The 25,468-nt window shown below is 39.2% G+C and overlaps 1 protein-coding gene across 1 annotated transcript in view; it reads left to right on the forward strand.

Annotated features, from left to right (window-relative positions):
- Positions 1–25,468, forward strand: part of WDR35 (WD repeat domain 35) — a 58,813-nt gene that overhangs the window by 25,462 nt on the left and 7,883 nt on the right. The window contains 10 exon segments of the mRNA XM_047782581.1: positions 3,733–3,877; positions 6,906–6,975; positions 8,776–8,829; positions 10,913–11,022; positions 12,060–12,270; positions 17,226–17,306; positions 21,898–22,034; positions 22,336–22,539; positions 23,671–23,817; positions 24,905–25,037. Of these exon segments, the coding sequence (XP_047638537.1) occupies positions 3,733–3,877; positions 6,906–6,975; positions 8,776–8,829; positions 10,913–11,022; positions 12,060–12,270; positions 17,226–17,306; positions 21,898–22,034; positions 22,336–22,539; positions 23,671–23,817; positions 24,905–25,037 (1,292 nt within the window).

Genomic DNA, 25,468 nt, shown 5'->3' on the forward strand with positions numbered 1-25,468 from the left:
CCTTAACCCACTGAGCGAGCGAGGCCAGGGGTGGAACCCAGGTCCTCATGGATGCTAGCTGGGTTCATTAAGCACTGAAGCACGGGAACTCCTTTATATGTTTTTTTTTTTGCATTGACTAGTGAATTTGTATATTTTATTACAAAAAATGAAAAATAATAGCAACCACACCTAACAATTATTAACCTTTAATGAGAAGCAGTATGCCATAGCGATTAAGAGCACAGATTCTGAAACCAGATTGGCTGGACTTTCATCCTAACTTCTACCACTTTCTAGCTGTGCCACTTCAGCAAGTTATTTAACCATTCCATCCTTTGGTTTCCTCATATGCTAAGTGGGGATAGTAATAGTGGCTACTTTATAGGGTAGGTGTGAGTTTTATGTTTCTATATATATAAATTATATATTAGTGTAATTATGTTATAGTGATATAATTATATTAAAATACCTGACATATAATTTTTTTTTTTTTGGTCTTTTTGCCTTTTCTAGGGCTGCTTCCGCGGCACATGGAGGTTCCCAGGCTAGGGGTCTAATCGGAGCTGTAGCCACCGGCCTACGCCAGAGCCACAGCAACGTGGGATCTGAGCGAAATCTTTGACCTACACCACAGCTCACGGCAACACCGGATCGTTAACCCACTGAGCAAGGGCAGGGATTGAACCCGCAATCTCATGGTTCCTAGTCGGATTCGTTAACCACTGCGCCATGACGGGAACTCCCTGACATATAATTTTTAAAAATTCAACAAATATTGGTATTCAAAGTTATTATCATTAAGCATTTATCCCATGCCAGGTACTGTATATGTTTTATATCTCCTTCTCTCTTTTTTATCCTATAGCCTTAAAGGATTGGTAATGTTATCATTGCCTTCAATTTACAATAGGCAGATTGAGTTTCAGAGAGAATTTATCTAAGGCCACAGAGTTATTGGCAAGTGCCTGTGATTTTAATCTAAGAAGTCTCACTTGCCGTGAACCACTAACATTTTAATTTTGAATTAACTAGGCTAATGATAAACTCATGATTATTTAGGATGTATCATAAATAGAGGAACATGAGGGTAATTTATAATTGTAGCTAAATGTTGATTAGAGAAATGTTTTTATATGCTTAGGAAAAACTTTGCAGTTAAGGTTTATGAACTTACTTCACATCACACTAAGGGCATAGTAGTTACCGGATCAGAGTATCCATAGCAGAATTTACTTATTATTTTGCAAAAGCCTCATGATTTAGTGCAGATGAGGTCAGCGAAAGCTGAGTAAAGCCCTGGCCTGGCTCGTTCATTCTTCTTGCTCAGGGCTCCCCTTCAATGGGGCTCTGCACCATTCCCAGGACTGCCTTCCCCCCAACTGTTCCTCACAGGAAGACTTCTAGCTCCCTCTAGAGTTTGGTAGTGGTACACATTTTTTTTTTTTTTTGTCTTTTAGCTATTTCTTTGGGCCGCTCCCGAGGCATATGGAGGTTCCCAGGCTAGGGGTCCAATCGGAGCTGTAGCCACCGGCCTACGCCAGAGCCACAGCAACGCGGCATCCGAGCCGCGTCTGCAACCTACACCACAGCTCACGGCAACGCCAGATCCTTAACCCACCGAGCAAGGGCAGGGACCGAACCCACAACCTCATGGTTCCTAGTCGAATTTGTTAACCACTGCGCCACGACGGGAACTCCAGTGGTACACATTTTGAATAGCGAAATCTTGACCATTGTAATGAAAAAAATTTTGAATATGATTCAACTGTAATGAGTTATTTATTTGGCATATAAAAATTCTTGATATTGAGTCTCAACTTGTTAATCTATTCAATTAACACCATACCATCAGTCAAGTTTGTAATTCTTTGTTCAGTTCTCAAGTCTCTAACTACCTTAAATGTCCTTTATTTGGACTGTGGCAAGAACGCCATAAACGGTGGCTGCTATTGACACCATACCTTTATTCTGACCATATTAATGATTATACCCTATTTGTGAATAGAAAAGTATATTTTGTATCTTTTGTATTGTGAATGGAGTTCCTGCTGTGGCACAGTGGGTTAAGAATCCAACTGCTGCAGCTTGGGTCTCTGCTGAGACGGGAATTTGATCCCCTGCCCTGCACAGAGGGTTAAAGGATATGGGGTTGCCACACTGCAGCTCCCATTCAGTCCCTGGCCCGGGGATTTCTATTGCCATGGGTGCAGCCATAAAAAAAAATTGTGAATTTAGAAATTAGGTCCTAAAACAACCTTTTATGAAAGAGGTTTTTTCCCTTCTACATTTCATGTGAATGTGTGTGTTAGTTTTATACTGTTATTTTGTTTGTGACCTTGGGTAAGTTATTTTACTTCTTTAATCCTTTACTTCTGTATCTATAAGATGGATTTGATGAGACTATCTGCTTCATCAAAAGGTACACAGTAGGGGTTTAATTAAATATTCCCTAGGAAATAGAACAGATGAAGAAACATGTTTAAGAAAATATATTCCTAAGTTAGAAGCAACTTTGGAGAGTTTTGTTTTCTAAATGAGTGAGGGGGACTGTAAGATATAAGAGAGCAGAGGCTACAGGCCTGAACCAAGCAGTACTGGTGGTGGGAGATAGGCGGAAGGAGTGGGATTTTATTTATCCATTTGGACATCTGGGCTGTTTCTATTTTGTTTTATTTTATTTTTGGATATTGTGAGTGCTGTTATGAACATTTGTGTGCGAGTTTTTGTGTAGACATATGTTTTCATCTCTCTTGGGTATGTACCTAGAAGTAGAGTTACTGGGGCATATGGTAATTCTATATTTAACATTTTGAGGAACTACCAAGCTGTTTTTCAAAGTGGAGGCACAACTCTGCATTCCTACCATCTCTCCGCATTTTTACAAATACTCGTTATTGTCTGACTTCTCAATTCTAGCATATCCTCGTCGTTGTGAAATGGCATCTCGTGGTTTTGACTAGGATTTGCCTCGTGGCCAGTAATCTCGAGCATATTTTCATTTGCTTAGTGGCCGTTTGTTTATCTTCATTGGAGAAACGTCTCTTTAGATGATTTGCCCGATTTTAAATTGGGCTATTTGTCTTGTTATTACTGAGATATAAGAGTTCTTAATACATTCTAGGTATAATCCCTTATCATGTTTATGATTTTCAGATACTTTCTTCCACTTGTGGTTTGTCTTTTTGCTTTTTTGGTCATGTCCTTTGGAGCACAAATTTTTTAATTTTGATGAAGTCCAGTTTATCTGCTTTTACTTCTGCCTAACCCAAGGTCACAAAGATTTAGGCCTACGTTTTCTTGTAAGGGTTTTGTACTTAGGTCTTTGATCCATTTTAAGTTGATATTTTTGGGAGTTCCCGTCGTGGAGCAGCAGAAACGGATCCGACTAGGAACCATAAGGTTCGATCCCTGGCATTGCCATGAGCTGTGGTGTAGGTCACAGACGCAGCTTGGATCTGGTGTTGCTGTGGCTCTGGCGTAGGCCAGCAGCTATAGCTCTGATTGGACCCCCAGCCTGGGAACCTCCATATGCTGTGGGTGTGGCCCTGAAAAGACAAAAGACAAAAAAAAAAAGTTGATATTTTTGTATGGTCTTATAAACTTTTGACTCTTTTCTGATTTCTCAGACTATGTTTGGGTATATTGTCTACAAAATGAGGGGTTGGACTCAATGATCACTGAAATCCTTTGCAACACATTTTATGATTCTGTCTAACTGTAACCTAATTGTGTTAATGTTCTTTTTAATAGTACCATTATTTGTTACAATGACCAAAACCCATGTGATAGCAGCGTCCAAAGAAGCATTTTATACCTGGCAATATCGTGTGGCAAAGAAGCTCACAGCACTGGAAATTAATCAGATCATGTGGTCTCGAAAAGAAGGGAGAGAAAGGTATATCTCTTTTTTTTTTTTTTTTTTTCCACTGTACAGCATGGAATAGTGCTGCAGTGAACATGCGGGTGCATGTGTCTTTTTTGTTGTTGTTGTTGTTGTTGTTGTTGCTATTTCTTGGGCCGCTCCCGCAGCATATGGAGGTTCCCAGGCTAGGGGTCAAATCGGAGCTGTAGCCACTGGCCTACGCCAGAGCCACAGCAACACGGGATTCGAGCCGCGTCTGCAACCTACATACACCACAGCTCACGGCAACGCCGGATCGTCAACCCACTGAGCAAGGCCAGGGACCTAACCCGCAACCTCATGGTTCCTAGTCGGATTCGTTAACCACTGCGCCACGACGGGAACTCCGCATGTGTCTTTTTTAAGGAAAGTTTTGTCCGGATATATGCCCAAGAGTGGGACTGCTGGGTCATATGGTAGTTTTATGTATAGATTTCTAAGGTACCTCCATACTGTTCTTCATAGTGGCTGTACCAGCTTACATTCCCACCAATAGTGCAGGAGGGTTCCCTTTTCTCCACACCCCCTCCAGCATTTGTTATTTGTGGACTTGTTAATGATGGCCATTCTGACTGGTGTGAGGTGGTATCTCATGGTAGTTTTGATTTGCATTTCTCTAATAATCAGAGATGTTGAGCATTTTTTCATTTGCTGGCCATCTGTATATCTTCCTTGAAGAATGGTCTTTTGCCCATTTTTTTCATTGGGTGGTTGGCTTTTTTGGTATTGAGTTGTATAAGTTGCTTGTATATTCTAGAGATTAAGCCCTTGTGCGTTGCATCATTTGAAACTATTTTCTCCCATTCTGTAAGTTGTCTTTTTGTTTTCTTTTGGGTTTCCTTTGCTGTGCAAAAGCTTGTCAGTTTGATTAGGTGCCATTAGTTTATTTTTGCTCTTATTTCTATTGCCTTGGGAGACTGACCTGAGAAAATATTCATGAGGTTGATGTCAGAGAATGTTTTGCCTATGTTCTCTTCCAGGAGTTTGATGGTGTCTTGTCTTATATTAAAGTCTTTCAGCCATTTTGAGTTTATTTTTGTGCATGGTGTGAGGGTGTATTCTAGTTTCATTGATTTGCGTGCAGCTGTCCAGGTTTTGCAGACTTTCTTTTTCCCATTTTATGCTCTTGCCTCCTTTGTCAAAGATTAATCGACCATAGGTGTCTGGGTTTATTTCTAGGTTCTCTATTCTGTTTCATTGGTCTATATGTCTGTTTTGGTACTAGTACCACACTGTTTTGATGACCATGGCTTTGTTAATATTGCTTGAAGTCTGGGAGAGTTATGCCTCCTGCTTGGTTTCTGTTTCTCAGGATTGCTTTGGCAATTCTGGATCTTTTGTGGTTCCATATAAATTTTTGGATTGTTTGTTGTAGTTCTGTGAAAAATGTCATGGGTAATTTGATAGGGATTGCATTGAATCTGTAGATGGCTTTGGGTAGTATAGCCATTTTACAATATTAATTTTTCCAATTCAGGAACATGGAATATCTTTCCATTTCTTTACGTCTTCTTTAATTTCCTTGATTAATGTTTTATAGTTCTTGGCCTATAAGTCCTTTACCTCCTTGGTCAAGTGTATTCCCAGGTATTTGATTTTTTGGGGTACAATTTTAAAAGATATTGTGTTTTTGTATTCCTTTTCTAATATGTCATTGTTAGTATACAGAAATGCGACTGATTTCTGAATGTTAACCTTATATCCTACTACTTTGCTGAATTTGTTCATCAGTTCAAGTAGTTTTTGGGTTGAGTCCTTAGGGTTTTCTATGTATAGTATCATGTTGTCTGCATACAGTGACAGTTTTATCTCTTCTCTTCCTATTTGGATGCCTTTTATTTCTTTCGTTTGTCTAATTGCTGTGGCTAGGACTTCCAAAACTATGTTGAAAAGCAGTGGTGAGAGTGGGCATCCCTGTCTTGTTCCAGATTTGAGTGAGAAGGCTTTCAGTTTTTCTCCATTGAATGTTATATTTGCTGTGGGTTTGTCATAAATGGCTTTGATTATGTTAAGGAATGTTCCCTCTATACCCACTTTGGTGAGAGTTTTTATCATAAATGGATGTTGGACTTTGTCAAATGCTTTTTCTGCATCTATTGAGATGATAATATGGTTTTTGACTTTTCTTTTGTTAATGTGGTGTGTGACGTTGATTGATTTGCGTATGTTGAACTATCCTTGTGAACCTGGAATGAATTCCACCTGGTCATGGTGTACGATTTTTTTGATATGTTGTCGGATTTGGTTGGCTAGAATTTTGTTGAGAATTCTTGCGTCTATATTCATCAAAGATACTGGCTGATAGTTTTCTGTTTTGGCGGTATCTTTCTCTGGTTTTGGAATTAGGGTGATGGTGGCATCATAGAATATCTTTGGTAGTGTTCCTTCTTCTTCAACCTTTTGAAAAAGTTTAAGGAGAATGGGCACCAGATCCTCTTTGTATGTTTGGTAGAATTCACCTGTGAAGCCATCTGGTCCTGGGCTTTTATTTGTAGGGAGTGTTTTTATGATGTATTCAATTTCATTTCTAGTGATCAGTCTGTTCAGTTGGTCTATTTCTTCTTGATTCAGTTTTGGCAGGCTGCAAGATTCTAGAAAGTCGTGCATTCCTTTCAGATCGTCAAATTTGTTGGCATATAGTTGTTCATAGGTGAAAGGTATATCTTTTGACACACGTTTTTTTGGTAGCTCAGCCATATCACATTAAATTAGACATGGCTAATTTTAAATTGTCTTGTTTGAGAACTGTAAATTGTTTTGATTACTAGAGATAATGTTTCTCTATTAATTTGAATATTTTTCAGATTTATGTGTTTAAATTTTTCAAAATAAGAAAGAAGTAGCATGGTGCAATAAAAAAGAAAACTTTTAAAGACCAGAAACCTATGTTTTTCTAAGGAATAGCCATTTATGCTTATCTACCCTCGCCATATTATAATGCTATATTGAAACATGATTATTCAGCCCTGAAATAGTATAAATCTTACTTATACTATCATTGAAATTTGAATTTTCTTTCCAGAATTTATCATGTTGATGATACTCCTTCTGGATCAGTGGATGGTGTGCTTGATTATAGTAAAGCCATTCAAGTAGGTGATTTTATGTTAATATCTATAGATTCAGAAATACTGTAACTTTATTTTGAGACCTGAAAAAAATTTATTTCCAATGAATAGCATATTTTTCTAGTAACTCTTTTAAAGATTTCTATTCTGAAAAATTTTTATCTATTTTTTTCTTTTTTTTTGTCTTTTTTAGGGCTGCACTTGCAGCATATGGAGGTTCCTAGACTAGGGGTAGAATCGGAGCTGTAGTCGCTGGCCTACACCACAGCCACAGCAAGAGGAGATCCAGGTCTCATCTGCGACCTACACCACAGCTCATGGCAATGCCGGATCCTTAACCCACTAAGCAAGGCCGGGGATCGAACCCACGTCCTCCTGTATGCTCCTCAGTTTGTTAACTGCTGAACCGCAATGGGAACTCCTGAAAAGCTTTTTATAGATCTGCTGTTTTCTTTCTTCTTTTGATTTTTAAAAAAATTTATTTTGATATAATTGTAGGCTCATAGGAAGTTCCACAAATGGCACACGGAACCTCTTTACCCATCTTCCCTCAATGGTGTCATCTTCCATGACTGTGGTTTGATATCAGAATCAGGAAAGTGACATTGGCGGTGATGCACAATTCCTTATTCAGTTTTCACTGTTTTTTACCTGTAGTTTTATGTAATTTTATCACCATAAAGGAACTTGCCTCATGCTACTTCTTCTTCTTTTTTTTTTTTTTTTTTTTGCTTTTTAGGACCACAGTCGGGGCCTATGGAGGTTCCCAGGCTAGGGGTCTAATTGGAGCTGTAGCCGCCGGCGTACACCACAGCCACAGCAAAGCCAGATCTGAGCTGCGACCTCCACCACAGCTCACTGCAACGCCGGATTCTTAACCCACTGAGCGAGGCTGGGGATCGAACCTGCAACTTCATGGTTCCCAGTTGGATTCGTTTCAGCTGCGCCACGACGGGAACTCCTCATGCTACTTCTTCATTTTCACATCCACTCTCCTCCTCCATCCGTGTCCCCTAGCAATCACTAATCTGCTTTTATCTTTATAGTTTTGTCACTCTAGAATGTTTTGTGAATGGATTCGTATCGCATGTAACTTTTTGAGATTGGCTTTTATAAAAAAAAAAAAATCCATCTGGGTTGTAGCACTGTCCTGCCATTTGCCCTCTTCCTTATTTTCACATGTGCTGGTCCTTCTGCTGAATGTTCGTCTTTCACAACTAAGCTTAGGTTTTTGCCTTTCTTCCCATCTGGTATAAGTTTCTGCTCCTCCCTCTGTGCTCTCATCACTCCTGTGTTTGCCTTTCCTCTGATCATACTGTTCTGTCACTGGTACTGGGTCCTCTGTCTTCCCCCATAGATTTTCAAGTAATCCCTGAGGGCAGAGATTTCATCTGAGTATCTCCGGTGCTGAGTTCAGTGTCTGGCAAATAGTAGGTGCTCAATGTAATAAATATGTGGTTGAAGTATATTCTTTTTTTTTTTTTTGGTCTTTTTGTCTTTTAGGGCCGCACCTGCGACATCAGGAGGTTCCCAGGCTAGGGGTCTAATCGGAGCTGTAGCCGTCGGCCTAACCACAGCCACAACAACGCCAGATCCGAGCCGTTTCTGCAACCTACACCACAGCTCATGGCAATGCCAGATCCTTAACCCACTGAGCAAGGCCAGGGATCGAACCCTCAACCTCATGGTTCCTAGTCGGATTCGTTAACCACTGCGCCATGACGGGAACTCCCTGAAGTATTTTCTTAGTGAATTACACCCTACCTTATACCGGATTAGTCATTCAATAAATATTTGTTAAAGAGTAATGTTGATTTATTTTAGGGCACAAGGGATCCGATTTGTGCCATAACTGCATCTGATAAGACGTTGATTGTGGTAAGTTGTTAAAAAATCTTACTCTATGAAAAATAATTATTTAAATTATAAAAACAGAATAAAGCAATATGTTTTTGATTTGAATATCATCTTGTGGGCACCTCAAGTTTTATTAAGCCCAACATGAAAAGTGAGAATTTTAAATATTGCCTCACAAATTATTAATCATTTGTAGAAATAGCTGTTTGTAAAAGTGATAGAATTGTGGCAGTTGGGGAGAGTTTGACACTGGGTTGAATGAGCCCTGTAAAGGGTTGGCAGGTGTGGAGTGGGTTGGACAGGGGTAGCAGGTCTTGGAAAGTTTCCTCCTCTATGTTGCCCACTATTTTGTATTGGAGAAAGCACTTTGGCTCAGCTCCTTGCCCAAGACTCAGGATGAAGGGGTAGTGTGTTTGCTAGCCAGTGAAATAAAGAGGGCTGTGGCAAATTTTTTCTGACTTTTCAAATAAAATTAATGTATCAATGTTATAGTGTCTTTTCTTGAGCTCTGATATTTGAAAATAGTAATTTTAGAAATAAATGTTTAATATAGTGCTGGTGGTGAAGTCGTTGAATTTGAATTATGTAAATAGATCCTTGATAGTGTATATTTCCAGTTCTAGTAACATTCTTTAGACATTCGCTAAGCGTATGAAGGAAAAATCTTGAGACCATAGTATTCATTTCTCCTCACCAAATGAATTTGGTGTATGTTTTGAGTAGTTTGTCTCACAGGCAGGTCTGTGGAGTTTCTTATTTTCTTTTTAGATTCTTTGCTCTACAGTTGGGTTTTTTGGTTGTATTTGTTGTGTTTCTGACATTTGCAGGAGAAATTAAAAAAAAAAAACCCATGCAAGTCAGATCAATTACAAAAATTGACTTAATTCCTAAACGAGAGAGTCTGCCTATAAGAAGCACCCTCAAATAGTTTCAGTACCAGCCAAAAAGTTTAGTGGAAAAGATATCTCTGCATCGAAAACTTTCCACTGTTGAAATGCAAACAGTTTTTAGAACCATTGCTTTTGCAAACTTTTTAGGGCACAGGGCCTCCTTTTTCAAAAACAAGATCTTATTGTGTACCTCAATATATTAAACCTTTTAAAGCCTGCACCTTCCTTTGTACACTAGAAACTAGCCCCCTTCCTTTGTACTCCTTGCCTTCCCGAGGTTTTCTGCTAGGCCCCTGTGGGGAGGATACTGCAAGGGCAGGGCTGCTTGCCTTGGGAACGGGAGAGGGAAAGAGGGCTGAGGGCCACCTTCCCCTTTTCCCCACCGCCATGGCTGAGGCACAGCAGGGTTCGAAAGTCTCAGCTCTCTCCTGTCTGTTGTTCTGACTGTTGATCTGTCAGCCTTAAGGCTTACACAGAGTTGCACAGAAACTTATGTTGTTTTATTTTTAAGCACATTTAAACTAATACTCTGACAATATCACTGCTTTCAGATCATCTGTTTACCATGAACTAGCATCACAAAGGTGGCTATAGGATAAAAATTAGACTTTCAGTAACAGCTGTTTCCTGTGTGATCTTACACTGACTTTTCATATGCATGGAATTTAGTTCAATAAATCCTTTGTATTTTAGCTTTTAATGTACCCCTGAATATTAACCTAGATAACTCTAAATAACCCTTTTTTTCTTGTGATGTAAGACTTTGTATATTATCATTATAATCATTTTTGGTTTTGTTTTTCTTTGCTGCACCTGGGGCACATGGAAGTTCCCAGGCCAGGGATCGAACCCATGCCATAGCAGTAACCCAAGCCACAGCAGTGACAATGCTGGGTCCTTAATCACTAGGCTAGTGGGGAACTCCAGACTTTGTGTATTATTAAAGAATTAGTTTTCTGACTTGAATGTTACAAGATAATACACAGTACTTTGTGTAATAATACACAATACTTTGTGTATTATTAAAGAATTAGGTTTCTGACTTGAAAGGTATTAATTAAATTAGGAGGTAAATACATTCTCAGAACATGGTCAGTATTCACTGTAATACCATCACTGGTTTTGAAACAAATGTATGAACATATAGAGGGACCCGTAGTTGTAATTTAATATTATTGTAAATATGCTTTAGTAATAAAAAATATTTTCCATAGAGTCGTGAATCTGGCACCATTCAGAGATACAGTCTTCCTAATGTTGGTTTGATTCAAAAATATTCCCTTAATTGTCATGCCTACCAGTTATCCTTGAATTGCAACTCTAGGTAAGTCTGAAAACTTTCCTCATGTAGATGTTAGATTTAGAAATTATTCATTGCGCTCGTTGCATTTATGTAATTAAAAGCAAAGATGTGTGTTTGCTTTTGTTTGTTTTTATAAACTTGTCTTATAGTTCATGGGAGTTCCTGTTGTGGCTCAGTGGTAACGAACCCAACTAGTATCCATGAGGGTGTGGGTTTGATCCCTGGCCCTGCTCAGTGGGTTAAGAATCTGGCGTTGCTGTGAGCTGTGGCGTAGGTCACAGATATGGCTCGGATTCCATGTTGTTGTGGCTGTGGTGTAGGCCAGCGGCCACAGCTCTGATTCAACCCCTAGCCTGGGAACGTCCATATACCATGGTGTGGCCCTGAAAAGACAAACAAAAACAAATCAAAGCCCCTTGTCCTATAGTTCAGTGTGCTTTTGCTATCTACTATATTTGTATTTGAACATTGTATTTACTATACTGTTCCGTTGAGGTATTATTTTCTATTTGGGCAAAATAAAGAAATTCTAGTGTAATATTTTAAGTTACTTGCATCCAGTTGCGTTGATTCCTTTGGATACTTTTTTTTCTCACAGGAAGCAAGATGGAAGCCACCCATGTCTTCTATCAGATTTATAAGTGTTTATTAAAGGCAGTTATTATTATTTTTTTAGGGTCAAACCCACAGCATATGGAAGTTCCCACCCTAGGGGTTGAATCGTAGCTGCAGCCGCCAGCCTACGCCACAGCCACAGCAATGTGGAATCCGAGCCGCATCTGTGACCTGCACCACAGCTCACGGCAATGCCGGATCCTTAACCCACTGATTCAGGCCAGGGATCGAACCTGCGTCCTCATGGATGTTGGTCGGGTTTGCTGACCGCTGAGCCATGATGGGAACTCCTGAAGGCAGTTATTTATTTAAAGCTATTTCTACCTTATTCTCAGGCTCTGATCAACTTACTTTGATGAATAAGTTGTGATGGGTAATTATATATTCATGATTGCTAATAGTGCTTTTCCGTTTTGTCCCTTCTCCAATTTCATTACTTGTAGTCGTCTTGCTATCATAGACATCTCAGGAGTTCTAACCTTCTTTGACTTGGATGCTCGGGTAACAGACAGCACAGGACAGCAAGTCATCGGCGAGTTGTTAAATTTGGAGCGAAAAGATGTCTGGGATATGAAGTGGGCCAAAGATAATCCTGATTTGTTTGCGATGATGGAGAAGACAAGAATGTATGTCTTCAGAAACCTGGATCCTGAGGTAAAAACAAGAAACGAGCATTCACAGAACATAAATAATGAGCCAAATATCGAAACCTAGGCATTTCCCCTTTGTTTCTTCAAGAGCTGTTGGTGTTGGCTGCATGAATTCTGAAAATAAATAGAAACATTTCTGTGGAATTTAAAGATATTTGGTCTTAAGTGGGATTCAGATTTATCCTTTAAATATTCTCTTCTTTCACTGAAAATCATTTCCTAGGGTTTATCTGTTCTTTTTAAAAGATGGAACCATGGTAACTAACTCTATAGTTTTTATTTCTTTTTTCCTGGTTAAAGTTAAAAAAAAAAAAGAAAGAAAATCAGTGATCTTAGTTACCAAAATTGCTTAAAACATTAACCTAACCAAAAAAATGTAATTTTGAAATTGCCTTGGCCTTTCGTTCTCTTTTGCCTATTCTGTGCTTATTCTATGCTTACCTTGTCTTACTTATATTTACATGATTTCTATCACCCAGTAATCCAGTTTTTCTCACCTTGTTAATTTTATGAGTATGCAAATGTGGACAGTGATTAATAATCTACTCTCTCCGAGGTGTCATAAAGCCTCTTTCTTATTGATTTTAAAATTATGTTTTGATTTTCTACTGTGTTTCACATGAGCTAATTTTTAGGCTCTGAATTTTCCTCTAAGTATACTCTATATTAGCTGTTAGCTATTGTGTTTGAGAAATTTAAAATAATTTGGGTGGTAGCCTAATCAGAACATCATCAAGAATATAAATCTTTTAAATAATTCTTGAATTGTTAGTGGCTTTTCAATTCGGAATTTTCAGTATTCCTCCTGTACTCCACTAGTGTAAATAATAAGAGATGACTTAATAAATGCTTTATGTCATTAATTGATGTTTGTTTGGACCTGGAGTTTCCTTCTTGGGAAGAAATTACATGCTTGGGCCCCTGAGCTGCTGAAGATCTTCTGTAATAATTTATTTAGTGGTAAACTGTTTGCCCTGTTAATATCCTAAATTATTTTCACTTTTCCCCATTTGAGCCCTACTCAGGATCTTTGGATCGGTAAACAACCTGATGTAAATGACTTTCAAAGACCTTGTTAAATTTTGAGAAGCCTTAGTGATCTTTGTAATTTTAAGCCCCTGAGTAATGGCTCAGAGGGAGGGAATGCAGGATTGTTGTGTTTGACATATAAGCATGGGCTTCTTTCAAGTGTCCAAGGGAAGTTTGACTCTTGCCATAGAACCAGTGTGGAAATTTGACAGGTAACCATGGGATAGAGTTGAGGATGGGAGTAAAATACTTTTTGAATGTTAGAGTCATTTTTCCATCCTTGGTCCTACTTAGAGGAATTCAGAAATCTTATGCCTGGAGAAATGGGAAGATTATGCCTGGCTGTTCATAAGGTGTGTGTAGCAAGCATGGTCAGTCTAGTACCAAGGGAGCTCTTTGCCTGGTGGAAAGTGTGGTGTGTCTTAAGTAGTTATAACACAACAGCCTTTTATTTATTTTTGGCGTTTGTTGCCTGGCTTGGCAAGTACTTCAATTTCTATTAGATTGAGAGGTAGGTGAATTTCTTATAACCTTCCCACTGACTGGATTTCTTTATAAACCACGCTGTGCTGTTCTTTGCACTCGTGAGGGCATCGTCTGACTGTAGTCCCTGCTTGCACTCTTTCCTGGCACTCCTCTAGCTGCTTGTTGACTGAGCAAATGAGGACATACTCTTTTTTTTTTTTTTTTTGTCTTTTTAGGGCCGCCCCCTGGGCATATGGAAGTTCCCAGGCTAGGGGTTGAATAGGAGCTGTAGCCCCCGGCCTACGCCACAGCCACAGCAGCGCCAAATCTGAGCCTCATCTTTGATCTACACCACAGCTCATAGCAACACCAGATCCTTAACCCACTGATGGAGGCCAGGGATCGAACTCACAGCCTCACAGTAAATATTCGGATTCGTTTCCACTGTGCCACGATGGGAACTCCAAGGACATACTCTTCAAAACAGACCTGATTAGAGCTCCTTTAATAATAGTATGCTGTAATACTATTCAGGAGGTAAGCTATTGGTTGACAGTTAATACAAGATAAATTTTTATCCACTTGACTATTATTATGAATTCTAGATTCATGCCTTTCCTTTAAATTGTAAACCTTTCTTCAGATTATGTGTGAAAAAAGGGTGCTATTTGCGTGAAAATTTCTAATTCATCAATAAAGCACATTTTCCTTGAGAATTAGGAAATTAGTATTTAATATTGATATTCTCTGCATGATCATTTTCATCTCCAGTGACCTCTCAAAAGTACTGATTTTTTTATTTCTTTGTTGACTCATTGGTTCCTTAGTTACATGTTGTTTAGTCTCCACATGTTTGTATTTTTTTCCAGTTTTCTTACTATAATTGATTTCTAGTTTCATACTGTTGTGGTTGGAAAAGATGCTTGATATCTTTTCAGTTTTTAAAAATTTATTGAGATTTGTTTTTTGGTCTAGCAAGTGATCTATCCTGGAGAATGTTCCATGAGCACTTGAAAAGAATGTGTGTTCTGCTGTTTTTGGATGAAATGTCCTGTATACTCTGAAGTCCATCTCATCTAATATGTCATTTAAAACCAATGTTTTCTAATTGATTTTCTGTTTGGATGATCTATCCATTGATGTAAATGGGAAATACAGTCCTCTGCTGTTATTACATTACTGTCAATAACTCCCTTTATGTCTCTTAATTTTTGCTATATATCTTTAGGTGCTCCTATGTTAGGTGCATACATGTTTATGAATGGTATATCCTCTTCTTGGATCTACCCTTTTATCATTATGGAATGACATTCCTTGTCTTTTGTATAGCCTTTTTTTTTTTTGTATAGACTTTTTTTTGTTTTTTGTCTATTTTGTCTCATATGAATATTGCTCCCACAGCTTTCTTTTCATTTTTATGCATGGAATATATTTTTCCATCCCTTCACTTTCAGTCTGTGTGTGTCTTTAGCTCTGAAGTGAGTCTTTTGTAGGCAGCAGATAGATGGGTCTTTCTTTTTTTCTTTTCTTTTCTTTTTTAATGGCTGCACTTGTGGCAGATGGAAGTTCCTGGGCTAGGGGTCGAATTGGAGCTGCAGCTGCCAGCCTGTGCCACAGTCACAGCAATGCCAGATCTGAGCTGCATCTGCACCACAGCTTACAGCAGCACCAGATCCTTAACCCACTGAATGAGGCCAAGGATCAAACCTGCATCCTCATGGATACTAGTAGAGTTCTTAACCTGCTAAGCCACAATAGGAACTCCAGATAGATGGGTCTTTTTTTTTTTTTTTAAATCCATTCAGCCACCTTATGTTTTCTGATTGGAGCATTTAGTTCATTTACATTTAAAATGATTATTGATAGGTATGTACTTGTTGCCATTTTGTTACTTGTTTTCTGGTTGTTTTTGTGGTTCTTCTCTCTTAGTCTCTTTCCTTGTGGTATGATGATTTTCTTTAGTGTTATGTTTGACTTCCTATCTCTTTGGGGTTTTTTGTGTACCTATTGTAGGTTTTTGGTTTGTGGTTGCCATGAAGTTCATATATATGACATATCTATATCTAGATCTCACTGTTTGTTTTGAATTGATGGTCACTTAACTTGAATCACATTCTAAAAGTTCCGCATTTTTCACACTCACCCCATGTTTTATGTTTTTGGTGTTATATTTTACATCTTTATGTATATCCCTTAATGATTTATTGTAGTTATAGTTGATCTTTACAGTTTTTTAAACCTTCATTCTAGTTTTTGTTATAGTTTTTGTAGTTTCCATTATATATTGGAGTACTCACTTTCAGAGTTATAAATTTGATATGTTATTTCATTTGGATTTAGGTTACTTTATATTTCAGTATGACATTACACACATATTTTGAAAAGTTGCATTCTAGAATTATTTCTATTACAAGATAACATGATTCTATTCTTTTTACAGTGTTCTTGGAGGTAGTAAGTATATTGAGAGCTTATTTCTTTTTTTATTTAATATTTATACATATTTTTTCTACTAGGGATTTAGAATAGCTACTTTACATTATCATACACATTTACTATATGTTCTTTCTACAAGCCTGTATAACACTAGGACAAGAAACAGTCGTATAGCAGGCTCATATATTTCCATATTGGCAAATTAAATCTTCTTCTATAGGAAATGAATCTATCAGGAATGCCCTCTGGCTAATATTACAGAAGACAGACGACTTTTTAGTGTGATGTGGGGACTTCTTTGATATATGTACTTAGATACAAATACAGTGTTTGTCAGTTTCACTAAGAATTTAATGCTTCATGGAGTAAATAAGAATTAACAAACCAGAGTTCCCGTCATGGCTCAGCGGTAACAAACCCAACTAGGATCCAATGAGGATGTGGGTTTGATCCATGGCCTCTCTCACTGGGTTAAGGATCTGGCGTTGTTGTGAGCTGTGGTGTAGGCTGGCGGCTGTAGCTCCAGTTCGACGCCCCTAGCCTGGGAAGTTCCATATGTTGCAGGTGCAGTCATAAAAAGCAAAAATAAATAAATAAATAAAAATAAAAATTAAGTAATAAAAGAATTATCAAACTGTATAAACCATTTTTAGATTATTGGGAAAATTTGAATGGATACTAGATCCTATTAGGGAATTAATACTGATTATGTAAGGTGCAATGATAGCAATGGGGCCATGTAAGGGAACACCCTTATCTTTTAGAGATATCTATGGAAACTACAGAAATAGGGGAGAGATGATATAATGTCTCTAAATTTACTTTACTTCAAAATATTTTCGCCAAAAGATTGACTGAAGCATATTTAGCAAAATGTTACCAATTATTTAGATGAGGGCACATGGGTGTTAATGACATTCTCTCTAGTCTTTTGTTGCTTTGAAATTTTTGATAATAAAATTAAAAATCACAATACATTAAATAAAAAATTTTGGTAGTTAAACCTAATATTTGTTTTTGTCTTTAAAGGAACCCATTCAGACTTCTGGATATATTTGTAACTTTGAAGATTTGGAAATTAAATCTGTTCTTTTGGATGAGATATTAAAGGTAATTCTTGTTTAAAAAAAAAAAACACTTATATTTCTGTTGCTGGCTTGATTAGGATTGTTCATTTTTGTGCCAGGCAGTGTAGTGTCCTGGTTAGGAATGTAGATGGAGGAGTCGCAGCCCTGCTGTCTCACTTACGCAGGCTTTAGACAGGTTCCCTCATCTTTTAAAACTTCCTTTTCCTTTCCTATTTTTCGAGGCTGTTTTTACCTGTATAAAATTTGGATAGTAATCATATCCATCTTACAGAATTGTTATTTTACAGGATAATGAGGACCAAGAGCTCAAAAATGGTAGATAGTTGTTTTTATTTTTATATTAATAACAGAGATATTCAATAAATATTTGATTACTTTCTTTAGTCTTTTTCTTGTTCTAGGATATTTGAGTAACTTTTTGCTTGGAGGTCCAAAATTTGGATTGCATGTCAACAGTGATGATGCCACAGACACACCCAAAGGGTATAATATTAGGTAATTGCATAAGGAGGTTTTTAGGGGAGAGAGGACAGACTTCCCAAGCTGATCCAGAATTGGTTTGAGAACAGAGAAAGGAGACGGGCTTGGGCTTCTGGGGGTGGTTAGAGAGTGGGGCTCAGGTAAGGGTTCCCATAGGTAGATAGAAGCTTGTGTGGTTTGAAAGTCCTGTGGCACAAAAAGATGAAACACTTGTACTTATCAGTTTGTCCAGATGTGAGGCAGAAGGGGAAGGGGGAGGGGGAGGCTTAAAAGCTATTAGTAATCAAACATCAAAAAGGAACATCTTAGGTTTTATTAAAATCTAGATATTTTGGAGTTCCCAACTTGGCACAGCAGAAATGAATCCGACTAGGAACCATGAGGTTGCGGGTTCGATCCCTGGCCTCGCTCAGTGGGTTAAGGATATGGCGTTGCCATGAGCTGTGGTATAGGTCACAGACGTGGCTCAGATCCTGCATTGCTGTGGCTGAGGCGTAGGCCAGCAGCTGTAGCTCCGATTAGATCCCTAGCCTGGGAATCTCCATATGCCGTGGGTGCAGCCCTCAAAAGACAACAACAACAAAATCTAGATATTTTAATGACTAACATTAGATAAATGTCAGAACATGATTCTATATAGCTGTAATCTGTATATGGAGAGACATATTTGATCAGATAAATAAATAGAAGTAATTTTATAAAAAAGACATCACTGTATAATCTCCTTTTTTAGTGTTTAATTTTAATTTAATAGTGTTACAGTGAACTTGAAGGAGTTATAGAACATTAGATAAGTTTTTCACTACAAACAGCACCAGTTTTCTGGGCTGAGGAAAAAACCATGGAAGACTAAGAGGTTGGTTTACAACAAAAGAGTTTACAACAAAAGTTTATACATCAAACTAAAATATGAAAACATGTTATAAAATGCATTTATAATTTCTGTAAATTTAATATCTACTATCCGAGTTCCTTTTCTGGTTCAGCAGGTTAAGAACCCCACTGATATACATGAGAACGGGAGTTCAATCCCTGGCTTCACCCAGTGGGTTAAGGATCTGACATTGCGGTGCGCTGCGGTGTAGGTCACAGATGCAACTCGGATCCAGTATTGCTGTCCTGTAACCCTAATTTTCAGTTGTTTATTCTTTTTTTTTTTAATTTTGCTTTTTAGGCCCACACTCGTGGCAGATGGAGGTTCCCAGGCTAGGGGTCGAATCAGAGCTGTAGCTGCTGGCCTACACCATAGGCACAGCAATGCAGGATCCAAGCCGAGTCTGTGACCTACACTACAGCTCACGGCAACGCTGGATCCTTAACCCACTGAGCAAGGCCAGGGATTGAACTCGCAACCTCATAGCTCCTAGGCGGATTTGTTTCCGCTGCACCACGACGGAACTCCATCCAGTTGTTTATTCTTATATTCAAATGAAAGCTATTACCAGTCTTTTTTCTGTATTTTCTCAGTACATGAGTTCTTAATATTGATTAACCTTTTAGTTGGCTGGATTTCATCGTTGTCATTTTTTTCAAGAAAGGCTTTATAATTGCCGGTTGCCTTAAGCTCTACAATGCTTAAAAATGCCTGTGTGACGTTACTCTGATGATTAAATTGACTTCCATGAAGAATTTTTAAAAATACATATTTAGATTGATTAGGCATACATTAAAATTCTTCATACACTGGACACATTTTATGCATGTCTAATACTAGGATAAAGAATATCTACAGTGTTATTGCCCAGTTTACTGGCAGGGGTTGTTAAACTGCGAGGGAAACCAAGTTCTCTGTGACAGTTTTGTTGTCTGACTTATTATATGCAGAGCCATAAAGAAAAGAATATATTGTCATTCATTAGTTCCCTCTGAGGCCGCGTTGACCCAGGAAGTATTTAGCTGAACTGTGGACTCTTTTCCGGCATATACTTTTTAGACATAATGAAAATGTTGTGCACTTAAAATTAATACAATGTTATATGCCAATTACATCTCAATAAAATAGCGAAAAAAATAACATGAGAAATTTCTTGGAGGACTAGAGAAGAAGGAATGCAGAAGAAAAAGGAAGGGAATTAACATTTACTAAAGTTCCCTCACATGAGCTATTCATTCATCATCACAACTCTACCTGGTAGATGTTACACCACCTGCATTCTTAGACAAGGAAGGTTTTTGGTGGGTAACATGATTTACCCAAAATTCATCTGTTCATTGACTTAGCAAAAATTTTTTGAGCCAGTAAGACAGTTCCTGGCTTCAGGCAGAGGAGTTGGGGAGATAGACAAGAAATTCGGCAACCGGAAGGGGGTTGGGGGTTCTGTGGTTCAGTTGGTATGCATATCTCTTCAAAAAGGTCTGAAGCAAGAGAATATTAAGTCAGTACTGAGACTGTGAATTATGCGAGTAACGTAGCGAGGCACTGAGCTCAGGGTTTGGGATGTTATCTCATTTAATCCTCACACTGTTAGGAAGTAAGTTTGATTATTATCCTGTTTTTTCAGAGGAAAAATCTGAAGCATGGAGAAATAAGCTAATTTGCCAGTGACACCCAGTTAGCAGTAGGCAAAAGCACGATTTGACTCCAAGCTGTCTGGCTTCAAAGCTGGTGTGTGTAATTGTAGTGGCAGCAGAAATGAGGCTGGGGGAGGTAAAGGGGAAGGGGAAGAGGGGCTCAGGTCATAAGGGCCCTCGGACGCCTTGCTATGGATTCCGGACTTTATCCTGGAGTCAGTGGGGGAGTAAAGCAGGAGAATGATTAGGTTTATATTTGGGGGAGATGGCCCTGACCTCCGGGGTGGGTAGGGAGTGGGATAGGGCACGTTCTAAAAACAGCTGCTACATAACCAGCAAGGGATGGAGTTGGGATTTGAGCTTAGGACTCTCTGAATCCAAAATCCTGCTCTTTCCATCCTCCCTCCTGGGATGTATAGGAGTTCATCCTAGGAGGTCATATGTGGGAGTTCCCTGAGCACTTTCTGTTTCTAGATAGAGTGGTTCGGTTGCAGGGCGAGGAAGGCTGCATGCAGCTCAGTGGACCTTTTCAGAGAACTCTGGTTCCTGGGAGCCATTGCTCTTTTGCACACGGGGGCTTGAATTTTCTTGTATGCTTCACTTTTTCATTACTTAGAATGTGTAGAACATTGGTGAGTTCGTTATAATTGTTTCCTTTGGCTGTTGGCTAGTTCTTTCAAGACTGGCCTTTAAGTTTTGTTTTGTTTTTTTCCCTTTGGTCAGCCTGCTGAATTATGAAAAGAAAGTAGTGATGAAAAACAGCCTTTTTTCTTTTTAAAAAAATTTTGCTTGGGGGAGTTCCCTTTGTGGCTCAGTGGCTAACGAATCTGACTAGCATCCACGAGGACGCAGGTTCAATCCCTGGCCTTGCTTAGTGGGTTAAGGATCTAGCGTTGCCTTGAGCTGTGGTGTACATCACAGATGCAGCTCGGATCCCACGTTGCTGTGGCCGTAGTGTAGGTTGGCAGCTACAGCTCCGATTAGACCCCTAACCTGGGAACGTCCATATGCCATGGGTGTGGCCCTAAAGAGGAAAAAAAAAAAAATTTGCTTAGGAGTTGCCTGGTGGCCTAGTGGTTGAGGATCCGGTGCTATCCCTGAGGATCTGGTATTGTCACCGCGTGACCCTGGTCATTGCTGTGGCGTGGGTTCAATCCCTGGCCCAGAACATCTCCAGGCCGTGGGCACGGCCAGGAAATGTGTTTGTCTGCGGCCCGATAGCACGTGGGGCAGGGAGGGAGAAGTTGAAGGAGTCGGGGGTAGAGGCTCTGCATCAGGTGTTTCCTGCTCCCCTGGAGGCCAGCAGCACTTGGAAAGAAAAGAGATTAGCTCCCGGGAAAGACGTTTTGAGCTGAGGGAAAGCAGACCGCATAGGGGTAAGGGATTCTTCTGTCACTGTCCCCTTATCCCCACAGGCAGCCTCATCACCTCAGGAGGGACTTGACTGTGGGCTGCGGGTGTTTTCCGCATAACTTAAAAGATCCACACAGGGGAATTTACTTTCTTCTCAGTTTTGCTCATAATATGATGCAATTGTTTGTTTACTCTTTTCCTGTAAAAATGAAATATGTTAGTCTAGAGGCAACTGTTTAGCATTTCTTTCTTTTCATCTCTACTTTCAGAATCCAGAACATCCAAACAAGGATTATATCATTAACTTTGAGATTCGGTCGTTGCGGGACAGCCGAGCGCTGATTGAGAAGGTTGGAATTGAAGACGCATCGCAATTCATAGAGGACAATCCACACCCCCGACTTTGGTATTTAAAAAAAATAAAATAGAACCTCCCAAAGTGTCAGCTCTGTTGTTCCTGCTCCCATCCTAGCCGCCTGTTAGGAATAAACTTCCATTCTTGCTCTTTTTAAAATGTACAAATTGATTTTCAGTTTGGAAGCGCTTAGCATAAGCATAGTATTACATGAAACACGTATAAATGTGGTAAAATAAGCACTTCCTACCATGTTTCTCTAGAGACAATAGGTGTAAGAGTTGAATTCTGATTTAGGACTTGTTTATCAGTAATTTGCCATCAGCTTTTCAGTCTCTTTGTTTTAATAAAGGCGCCTGCTGGCTGAAGCAGCTCTTCAGAAATTGGATTTGCCCACCGCAGAGCAAGCATTCGTGCGCTGCAAAGATTACCAAGGCATTAAATTTGTGAAGTGCCTGGGCAACCTACAGAGCGAGTCCATGAAGCAGGCAGAAGTGGCTGCCTACTTTGGCAGGTTCGAAGAAGCTGAAAGGATGTATCTCAATATGGACAGAAGGTCGGTGATGAAGGTGCAGGCATCTGGAGTCCTTCCAGAATTTTTGATTTTCTTTTTTTTTCTTTTTTGCAAATGAGGATTTTAAAATAGACTCGATATAGCATAGCGTTTCTTATTTATTTATCTATTTATTTGCTTTTTAGGGCAGCACCCGCGCCCATATGGAGGTTCCCAGGCAAGGGGTCTAATTGGAGCTACAGCTGCCAGCCTACACCACAGCCACAGCAATGCAGGATCCAAGCTGCATCTTCGACCTACACTACAGCTCATGGCAATGCCGGATCCTTAACCCACTGAGCAAGGCCAGGGATCGAACCTGCAACCTCATGGTTCCCAGTCGGATTCATTTCTGCTGCACCACAACAGGAACTCCTATCATAGCATTTCTTATAGAAAATAATTTCACCTTGAATTACAACCTAGATGTTCTACGTGACCTTCATTAATTTATGCTTTATAATTTGAAGGCAACTTTCTTCTCTTTTTATGTAATGTTAATGACTGGCCATGAGAGATGTTTTCCATTTGGTAGGAAAAAAATTCATGTGACCACAGACACTGAGGACTTTATCATTTATTATACTGCTCCTTATTTGGGCTCTTTTTTTGACTCAGGCCATTATTTGATTTTTCCGTTGTCAAGGGGTATGAAATAAAAATCATAGGTATTTAGGAATTGAGTTTTATCCTTTATATTTCATTTTGATTTATGTAAAATAACATATGAACTTCATTTCAGCTGTGAGCATTCTATTGGATTTTTATGATTTGTACTTTCAGGAGATTGCTAATACAGCATAAGCCCTGAAAAGAACTATAAAGCCAAACATGTAAACATGAACTAAGCCTAATCATGTCCTAAGAAATTGATGGAAAGAAGTGAATATTATTTAAGTCATTATTTTGCCAGGTAAATTGAAAGTCTAGCAAAATAAGAGGCAGGAGGTTGTTTTCCTTTTCCTAGTCCAGGTTCTCCCCATTGCCTGGTCAGGCTAAAACTTCTGAAATGTTTGGAGACTACATATCTGACGTGTGTAGTCATTGCTGTATGTTCTCAGTACCCTAGAATTGAGCCTAACATGTAGTGGGCACTTGATAAATGCTTGTTGAATGAATGTCATTTTTTGGTAGAGATCTTGCTATTGGCCTCCGGCTAAAATTGGGAGATTGGTTTAGAGTACTCCAGCTCCTGAAAACTGGATCCGGCGCTGCAGATGACAGCCTCCTTGAACAAGCCCACAATGCCATTGGAGACTACTTTGCTGATCGACAGAAGTGGTAGGTAACCTGTCCGGACCACCCCCTCATCCATTCAACCAGCTGGAGTACCTCCCTATGAAATAACGCCAGTGCCATGAAGACCGTCCTTCTGATCTTCAAATTCATTTGGCTCTAGATTCATATTGAGGAGCAAGAGATCCTTCAAGCTCTCAGATGAGCACTGTAAGATTTTGGAGTTTCAAAATCCAGAAAACTTGGAGATTCTGTTGTAGCTCACTGGGTTAAGAACCAGTGGTATCCATGAGGGTACAGGTTCGATCCCAGGCCTTGCTCAGCGGGATAAGGCATTACCGCAAGATGTAGTGTAGGTCACAGATGTGGCTTGGATCCTGCACTGCTGTGGCTGTGGTGTAGGCTGGCAGCTGCAGCTCTAGTTTGACCCCTAGCTCAAGAACTTCCATATGCCTCAGGTGAAGCCCTAAGAAGAAAAACAAAGAAACAAAAACCTCAGAAAACGTTCACTTTAGCTCCCAGTAGCTTTCTACAGTCTGTGACCCCAGTTTATATTTGCTTGTTTTGTTATAGATTATTTTCAGAAATCATTGGCTTTTAGTCTTATGTTGTCATTTTGATCAATGTGCTTATTTATTTATGTCAGTGTTTGGAAATACAACCATGTAGCAGATGGAAACAATATTTCTTAAGAATATTCAAAGAGGAGTTCCCATTGTGGCTCAGTGGTTAACAAATCTGACTAGCATCCCTGAGGACGCAGGTTCGATCCCTGGCCTTGCTCAGCAGGTTAAGGATCTGGCATTGCCATGAGCTGTGGTATAGGTCACAGATTCAGCTTGGATGCCATGTTGCTGTGGCTGTGGCTATGGCGTAGGCTGGCAGCTATAGCTCTGATTACAGCTGCCAGCCTGGGAACCTCCATCTGCCGCAAGTGCGGCCCTAAAGAGCAGGGAAAAAAAAAAAAAAAAAGAATACTCAAATAATGTTGTAACTAAAATATGCTATGCAGTCTTTTTTTTTTTTTTTTGCTTCATTAGCTGTAAAGACATTCTGTAATTGAAGATGAGGACTAGAGTGCTTATTCATCAGGGAGTTCACCCTAGTTTTAAAAGTCGTTTTCTTTCCATAGGTTGAATGCTGTACAATATTATGTACAAGGCCGGAACCAGGAACGCCTAGCTGAATGTTATTATATGTTAGAAGATTACGAGGGGTTGGAGAATCTTGCCAATTCACTTCCAGAAAACCACAAGTTGCTTCCAGTAGGTATTATAAATTTTAGTTTTTAGAGTTGCTAGGTTACTTTATAAAGTTTTTATGTCGTAATCAGGAAATGTCCTCTGCAATACAGAAAATTAAAAATTAACTGTAAATTTACAGGTTCTTAGATTCGAAATGATGCTTTAAATTATTAAAAAAAAATTATCAGTATTACAGAATGCCTAAAAATCCAGAGGAAAAAAATCAGTCATTTTCCTACCATTTTAACAGGATCACAGTCTTTTGTAGGTTGTCAGTTTTGTAAAATTGCTTTAAAAAATTAGCTGAACAGGAGTTCCCGTCGTGGCGCAGTGGTTAACGAATCCGACTAGGAACCATGAGGTTGCGGGTTCGGTCCCTGCCCTTGCTCAGTGGGTTAACGATCCGGCGTTGCCGTGAGCTGTGGTGTAGGTTGCAGACGCGGCTCGGATCC

The sequence above is a fragment of the Phacochoerus africanus genome, chromosome 5, assembly GCF_016906955.1.
Source record: "Phacochoerus africanus isolate WHEZ1 chromosome 5, ROS_Pafr_v1, whole genome shotgun sequence".
Taxonomy (NCBI): domain Eukaryota; kingdom Metazoa; phylum Chordata; class Mammalia; order Artiodactyla; family Suidae; genus Phacochoerus; species Phacochoerus africanus.